The 8,260-nt window shown below is 68.2% G+C and overlaps 1 protein-coding gene across 1 annotated transcript; it reads left to right on the top strand.

The window, feature by feature from the left end:
• The first annotated feature begins 339 nt into the window (after positions 1-339).
• Mex3d (mex-3 RNA binding family member D) lies at positions 340-6,998 on the top strand. The gene is made up of 2 exons (XM_036171256.1): positions 340-1,294; positions 5,055-6,998. The coding sequence occupies exons 1-2, from the start codon at positions 475-477 to the stop codon at positions 6,470-6,472; spliced, it is 2,238 nt and encodes a 745-aa protein (XP_036027149.1). The 5' UTR covers positions 340-474; the 3' UTR covers positions 6,473-6,998.
• Positions 6,999-8,260: the final 1,262 nt, after the last annotated feature.

Genomic DNA, 8,260 nt, shown 5'->3' with positions numbered 1-8,260 from the left:
CCCAGGTCCCCCCGGACGCAAAGACCCGGCTCCCAGGGCGCCCCGCTCCGCCGACCCACCTGCGGCGCCTCCCGCACGTGTGAGCGCGCTGGGGGGGGGGGGAGGGCGGCCACGTGACCGCCGGCCCGGCCCGCGCGTGCGCAGCGGCGGTGCCCATTGTTGGCCGCGGTGACGTCGCGGGGCGGGGCCGGGGCGGGGCGGCGGGAGGGCGGAGGGAGGGAGGGAGGGCACGAGCGTCCCGTGCCACCGCCGCCCTCGCCGCCGCCGCCGCAGCCGCCGCCGCCGCCGCCTCGGCCGCCCAGGAGCCGCCGCCAGCCCCGCCACAGCGCCACCGCCCCGCAGCCCCGCGTCCCCGCAGCATCCCCGCGCCGCCGTCCCCGCCCCGCCGCTGGATGCCGGCGGCCGGCGGCCGAGCTCGCAGACGCGGAGGGCGGCGCGGGCGGCGGCGGCGGCGCGGGCCCGAGCGCTAAAGCCATGCCGGGCTCCAGCGGGCAGCCCGACGCGGGCGGCGCGGGGACCGGGACCACCGCCGGCGACCCCGGGCCCCCGCGCCCTGTCCTCGCGGGAGCCGAGGATGCCGCGCCCCGGCCGCCACCCGAGCCCGACGACGCGGCCGCTGCGCTGCGCCTGGCGCTGGACCAGCTGTCCGCGCTCGGGCTGGGGGGCGCGCGCCCCGGAGATGAGGAGGGGACGGCGACGCGCGGCGCGGACGGGGCGGCGGGGCGCGGGGAGGACGGGCCCGCGCCCCCCGACGAGCTCGACACGGCCGCGGCGCCCCCGGCGACTGGTGCGCCCTCGATGGGCGTGGGACCCTCGGTGACCGGTGCGCCCGCGATGGCCCTGGCACCGCCGGTGACCGGTGCACCCCCGATCGCCCTGGCACCGCCGGTGACCGGTGCACCCTCGATGGCCGTTGGACCCTCGGTGACCTGTGCACCCTGCATGGCCGTGGTGGCACCCTCGGTGACCGTGGCGCCTCCGATGGCCCTGACACCCTCGGTGACCGTGGCGCCCTCAGTGACTGTGGGGCACTCGGTGGCCCTGGCGCCCACGATGGCCGTGGCTTCCTCGGTCGCCCCCGGCGGGCTGCCGCTCCTGGACCCCGACGTGAGCCCCCGGCCGTCTCCCCCAGACGTGTTCGCCAGCTTCGCGCCACACCCGGCCGCCCTGGGCCCCTCGACGCTGCTGGCTGAGCAGCTGAACGTGATCGGCAGTCGCAAGAAGAGCGTGAACATGACCGAGTGTGTGCCGGTGCCCAGCTCGGAGCACGTCGCGGAGATCGTGGGTCGCCAGGGTGAGTGGCTGCCGTCGGGGGCTTGCAGGGGCGCCGCTTATACTCGTGGTAGGTGTCAGGGGGGTGTGTTTGGGGGGAAGGAGCCGGAGCTGGCTCCTGCTGACCCTGTGTGGCAGCGACCAGGAGACCCCGGGACACGCCCCGCGTGGGTTCTGGGCCGCGGTGGAGTCCTTCCTTGGCGCCTTTGTTCAAAGCTGCCTGCCGCCCGCTGTAGAAGTTGGGCACAGCCCGGGCTGTGGCCGCCGCCGCCGCCTTTGTCTGCGCTCCTGGGGACAACCCCAGCCCATGTGCACCCGGTGGCCGGGGACACCCTGGGACACGGCCCCTCGGAAGCGGCAGCCAGGGCCGGCGGTGGGCGCTCCCTTCCCCGCCGCAGGCACGGGGCGGGGCCAGCTCGGGTTTGGTAGCCCGGGGAGGACGGCCGAGGGTGGGGAGGGAAGTGTAGCCTGGAGGGTGCCTCCCTCGGCTCCCCGGGGGTCCAGACCAGGGTGCTGTCGTCTGGGAAAAGGACTCTGGCCCTGGGCCGGCCCGAGCTGGAGACTCTGGGGTTCACAGGCGGACCCTCCTGGCTGCTGCTCTCCAGTGGGGTGCACCCCCCCCCAGCCCATCTTGACATGCCGACCCCGGGCAGGCCTAGGGTGTGGGGATCCGAGCTCCGCAGGGCATGGGGGTCCCTGCCGCAGCCCCGTGGAGCTGGGGAGTGTCCCTGGTGCCCTCCTCATTGTTCTCTTTGTTCGAAAGCCAGGCTGAGATTCGCACGGTGACATCAGGCCAGCCGCTGCTCATTGGCCCTTGAGCTGCTGGGCGGGCAAGAGGGTGGTGGGCAGTGCCTGGCCCTTCACACACCCACGAGGCTGGGTAGCGGTGGTCCCCAACTTTCCCCGGCCTTCCCCACCCACAGGTGCCTGCCCCTAGCACCCCTCCCTGCCAGGAGGGGTCCGCCTTGTGAGAACTTCAGGGCGGGCTCAGTCAGGCCCCCCAGACCCTCCCTCCGTGTAAGCCGTGGAGGGTGGTGGTGGTTGGAACTGCAAGGTCGCCGTCCTCCTCATCCTCCAGCGGGCGGGGGCACCCCAGGGCCGCCGTCCCCAGGCCCAGGTGGGTGGGTGGGGGCAGAGTCTCCAGACTCTTTGTCCGTTACCTGTTCCACGCCTGCTGGGAGTGAATGGACCGTGCTGGGCCTGGGGCTCATGGCCAGGAGAGCCAGCGGTCTCTTGGTGTGGGTAGCCTCTGCCACCCTGGCTGGCTTTCCAGCCTCCCTCCCGATGCCCGCCCCGCTGACTGTACAGGGCCCAGTTCACCAGATCCGCTCAGTCTGTGGACAGGTGTAGAAGTCGAGGCCTGTGGTCTTTTGTCCCAGACCCGGCTGCCGCCCCTTCCTGGAGGTGGGTCCCACCACGGCTGGTGTAAGTGTACAGCTTGGGCACTTTGGTGGAGATTCAAATCCAGGGGTGCCGGGCTCAGTCCCCACCTGCGGGGGCACCCAGATTTTGGGATGTCATTGGTGGCCAACAGCAAGGCTGGCCTGAGTTCACTTCCTGCTGGGGTACCACCCCCCACGTGCACGCACACTAAGCAGACCTGTTCAGTGGGATGCACGCGTATGTTCTGTGGAAGGGGCTGGACGCACAGGGCAGGCCCCGGGTGCGGAGACGTGATGTCAGCCTGGCCCCCAGCCGGCTGGCTTTCCGTGGCTGTGATGAAGCGCTGGCCGAAAGCAGCGGAGAGGAGGAGGTTTAGTTTAACCTTGCAGCTAGAGCCCATCACTCAGGAGTGGGCAGGGCGGGCAGGCGCTGGAGCAGAGGCCGAGGAGCCGCGGCCCGCCAGTCTGACGGACGGCGGGGGACAGCCCCTCTTCCGGTGCGCCCAGCTTCCAGTCAAGTTGGCAGATGGTGCGCCCCTTGACCGTCCCGGGGCGTGTACACCCTCCCGCCTGGGCACACCTGACCAGAGCGCAGGGAAGCCAGGCCAGCTTGTCACCCGGCGTCATGCTGCCCATGAGCCTCAGTCTTTGCAGGTGTAGAATGGGTTGGCGGGTGTTTGGGGCCACGCCCCCAGTCCATCATGGGATTCTGGGCGGGGCTCCACCCCGACCACGCCCCCAGTCCATCATGGGATTCTGGGCGGGGCTCCACCCCGACCACGCCCCCAGCCCTCACTGGGGATTCTGGGCGGGGCTCCACCCTGACCACGCCCCCAGCCCTCACTGGGGATTCTGGGCGGGGCTCCGCCCTGACCACGCCCCCGGCCCTCCCTGGGGATTCTGGGCGGGGCTCCACCCTGACCACGCCCCCAGCCCGCACTGGGGATTCTAGGCGGGGCTCCGCCCTGACCACGCCCCCAGCCCTCCCTGGGGATTCTGGGCGGGGCTCCACCCTGACCACGCCCCCAGCCCTCACTGGGGGTTCTGGGCGGGGCTCCGCCCTGACCACGCCCCCAGGCCGGTGTTCATCACTGATCTGCAGCCCCAGCTGTGGTTTTTTTTTGTCTGTAGCCCAGGCTGGCCTCCATCTGGGGCAGTGAGGTGACTGGTGTGTGCCAGTGTGCCCTGCTCCTTGTGTCCTCTCGGTCCTTGGGGCCATACCCACGGCTGCCATCTGGGCCCAGGCGTGTGGGCACAGCCAAGGGGCGGCTGCTGGCTGGAGTGGTGTGGGGTCCTTTCCTCACTTCCTGCCTCCCCTCTGGGTGCACACGCCTGTCCCCAGCTGCCGCCGGCTCCCACAGCCAGGCGGTTGTCCTGTGCCCCGGTAGAAGAAGCCAGGGCAGCCAGATGAGGGGCGGCCTGGGGACCCTCGAGGGTCGGACTTTGGGTACCGGCTTCCCGTTGGGGTCCCATGGCAGAAGACACAGCCAAGTCGGGGGCAGGCCCTCAGCCCCGGCCCAGGAGATGGCCGGAAAGGGGCCACGCTTGGGTTGTGAGGGGTGTGACTGCCATAGTTGGGGCCCCGCCGAGTCCCTGCGACCCCGGTTCTGTGGGCATGGCGCACAGGCCCCGGGCCTGCTCGGCATCAGGGCTGCTGGTCCCACTGCTCCCCTGGGGTCAGGAGCATCACGGAGGCCCTTTTCCAACCCCTGCGCCCTGGGCAGTGCCCACGGCGTCCCGGGCGCTCCCCGCGCCAGGAGAGAGCCCCCAGGGCTGGCGAGCTGGGGTCGGAATGGGGCAGACGTCTAAACCCACAAAGGAGTGCCCCAGAGTCCTGGCCTGCAAGCCTGCCGGCCTGGCAGGGGAGGGAGGAGGGTGGCGGGCGCCCCCGTCCTCTGCGCCTCAGCTCCCGCCCCACGCACTGCCGGGGCTCTCACGTGAGCTCAGGCTGGCCTCGAACTCGCGCAGCCCTCGTGCCTCAGCATCCCAGGTGCTGGACGATCGGGGTGGCGGCAGGCCCCTGACATTCCTTCCGAGCCCTGTTACCTGTCGTTGCATTCCGCTAGGGCTGCGGGGGGAGAGCCCAGCCACAGCTGGGGGTGTGACTCCTGAGGAGGCTGCACCAGGTGCCCTTGGCTTTAAGATTTTAGGCATCCATTCATTCCTGGAGCGGGCGCGGATTCGAGACTGTGGCGGTCAGAGGCCAGGGGGTGGGAGTTGGTTCTCTCCACCGCCCCGTTCTCAGGCGGGGCAGCAAGCCCCCCTCTCGTCCAACCCGCTCCTCTTGGCGCGCAGGGGTGGAAATGAGGCTGGGGTGGGGGGTCCACGTGGTGCCTGGGGACAGGTGGAGGGAGGGTATAAACCTGGGTGTCCTGGGTCACGTGTCTCCCCTCTCCCCAGGGTGCAAGATCAAGGCTCTGCGCGCCAAGACCAACACCTACATCAAGACGCCGGTGCGCGGCGAGGAGCCGGTCTTCATCGTGACGGGCCGCAAGGAGGACGTGGAGATGGCCAAGCGCGAGATCCTGTCGGCCGCCGAGCACTTCTCGCTCATCCGCGCCACGCGCAGCAAGGCGGGCGGGCTGTCGGGGGCCACCCCGGGCCCCCCTAACCTGCCCGGCCAGACCACCATCCAGGTGCGCGTGCCCTACCGCGTGGTGGGGCTGGTGGTGGGGCCCAAGGGCGCCACCATCAAACGCATCCAGCAAAGGACGCACACGTACATCGTGACCCCCGGCCGCGACAAGGAGCCGGTGTTCGCAGTGACCGGGATGCCCGAGAACGTGGACCGCGCGCGGGAGGAGATCGAGGCGCACATCACGCTGCGCACCGGGGCCTTCACGGACGCGGGGCCCGACAGTGACTTCCACGCCAACGGCACCGACGTGTGCCTGGACCTGCTGGGGGCCGCGGCCAGCCTCTGGGCCAAGGCCCCCCACCCGGGGCGCAGGCCCCCCGCCGCCGCCAGCGGCCTGCGCGGGGACAGCGCCCTGGGCGCCGCGGGCACCCCCGAGCCCTTCTACGTGGGCAGCCGCGGGGGGCCGCCCCTGCCCGACCCGAGCCCCGGCAGCCCCTACGGCGGCGCGGGCAACGGGGGCTTCACCTTCGGCGGGGACGGGCCCGGGGCCCCCGCGGGGACGGCCGCCTCCGAGGACTGCGACTTCGGCTTCGACTTCCTGGCGCTGGACCTGACCGTGCCCGCCACGGCCACCATCTGGGCGCCGTTCGAGCGCGCCGCGCCCCTGCCGGCCTTCGGCGGCTGCCCGGCCGCCAGCGCCGCGGTGAACGGGGCGCCCGCGCAGCCCGGGCCGCGGCGCAGCAGCGCCGGCGCCGCCGCCACCCCGCGCCACTCGCCCACGCTGCCCGAGCCCGGGGCGCTCGGCCTGGAGCTGCCGCTGGCGCGCCGCGCCGTCCCCGACCCCGTGGGTGCCGCGCCCTGGCGCCCCCCGCCGAGCGCGCTGCCGCCCTTCTCCAGCGGCGCCGCCTTCCCCGGCGGCCCCGCGCTGCCCGGCCCCGCGCAGGCCGCCGCCAGCCCGGACGCCGCCGCCGCCGCCGCCGCCGCCGCCGAGGGCAGCCACAAGCCGGCCGCCGCCGCGGCCGCCAACTCCGCGGCCTCCGCCGCGGCCCCCGGGCCCCCCGCCGCCGCCTTGGCCCGCGAGTGCGTGGTGTGCGCCGAAGGCGAGGCCATGGCCGCCCTGGTCCCCTGCGGCCACAACCTCTTCTGCATGGACTGCGCCGTCCGCATCTGCGGGAAGAGCGAGCCCCAGTGCCCCGCCTGCCGCACGCCGGCCACCCAAGCCATTCATATCTTTTCCTAGTGCGCCCCTGCTCCACGGGGCGGCCCCGCTTCCCGCAGGGCCCGGGGCAGCGAGGGGGAGAGGGGCCCACGCGTGTCGCAAACAGCTTTAACTCCTGCAGCAGGTGTCGAGGCCGGCAGCCTGCGGCCCAGCGGCGGCGCCTCCGCTCTCCGCAAGTGACAGTATTGGGTGAGCCGGTGATAATAAAGCCGGAGAATTCTCTGTTTGCACTTTTTATTAAGACACCCTTTCCCCGTTTCCGGGGTGATCTTAGAACAAACAAAAAAAATAACACGATATTTACAACTCTCACTGGATTTAACAGTGTGGATTCTTGTAGAAACTTCCAGAAAAAGGCAGGTGGCTTTCTCCCCCACACACATACACACTCCCTTTTTTTGGGGCAAATATACCATTTTGTACATCAGCCACGGGTGGCCAGAGGCGGGAAGGGGAGGGTGTCAAGGGGCGTCCCATCAGCAGATTTATAACTTCGGTTTTACTGTGGTTTCTTTGTTTTTGTTTTTTTTTTAAATTAAGACTCAGTGTTGCAGTTTTTCTGTTGTTTTTTAAAAAGGTTTTTTAAAGTTTTTTTTATTGTTATTTTTACTTCATACTTCCTGTGTATATGTAGGGAATTTATATTAGATATATGTACTTTACGGAATAAATTTTAAGAACTAAAATATATTTTATTTTAAATAAAGCAACGGACCTTTAATCTTTGACAGCTAAATCACTGATTATATATTTGCTGAACTGATTTAAGGGTTTAAAAAATTGTATCAAGAGTTTTATTTTTGGACTTGACAGCCTTCTTAATAAAGTTGTTTTCCTATATGTCAGCGCTGGCGTCCACGTGGTGTGGGAGGATGGAGACCCTGAGGATAGGCGTCCCCATGGAGCTTGGCTCCGGCCGTGAGGTCCAGGCCCCTCCTCCTCCTGACAGTCTGGAATAAAGAGATGGGGTTGGCCGGGCAGTGGTGGCGGAGGCCTGATTAATCCCAGCACTCGGGAGGCAGAGGCAGGCAGATCTCTGTGAGTTCCAGGACAGCCAGGGCTGCACAGAGAAACCCTGTCTCGGAGAAACAACAAAAGACTGGGTATTGAGATACAAGCAGCCCCGGTGCAGGCCTGATGCTGTGGTCTCCCACCATAATAACAGTCCTTTATTGTATGGGAAGGCAGCTGCCCTGGGGCTGTCTGCCTGGTGAGCGTGTTGGGGACCCACCATCCACCCCTGAGGTCTGCAGATATTGTGAGTCAGCCCCTCTCACCCCAAGAACTACCCTCACCCACCGAGACAGGATGAGGATGAGGGAGTGCCCAGAGAGTTGGATGGTTGCTGGTCAGTGGACGCCACACATTTATGTACGAAGAACCTGGGCTCTGACTTGTGGGGTGGGTGTCTTGCTGTCTGACATCCGGCAATGCCGGGGAGGGGCTGTAGGGAAGGGTGTGGGGTGTCCTGTAGGTGGGGGACACGGCACACTTCAACTCACCCTGGATACAAAGCGCCTGGCCAGTGAGGACGCCACCAAAGTGCAGCTTGGTGAGCCAGTGGGTTTCATTGGGGTCACAGGAGTGTGGCCAGGGGTCACTCACAGGAGCAGAAAAGACTCAAAGACTCACCAAGGCCCTCCCCAGCAGGGCCCACAGCTCAAAGCTGGGGACCTGGAGCACACGGCACGGCCTGAAGGCAGCTCACAAGTCCAGTGAGTCCCGGTCCGGCCAGACCGGCCTCCCCACAACTGTTTCCGGCTTTGGGACCCAGAGTGTACCAACTTCCATCTCCTTCCTGGCCGCGTT

This window comes from Onychomys torridus, chromosome 21 (genome assembly GCF_903995425.1).
Source record: "Onychomys torridus chromosome 21, mOncTor1.1, whole genome shotgun sequence".
NCBI classification, from domain to species: Eukaryota; Metazoa; Chordata; class Mammalia; order Rodentia; family Cricetidae; genus Onychomys; species Onychomys torridus.
This window is presented reverse-complemented; position numbering and strand designations above follow the sequence as displayed.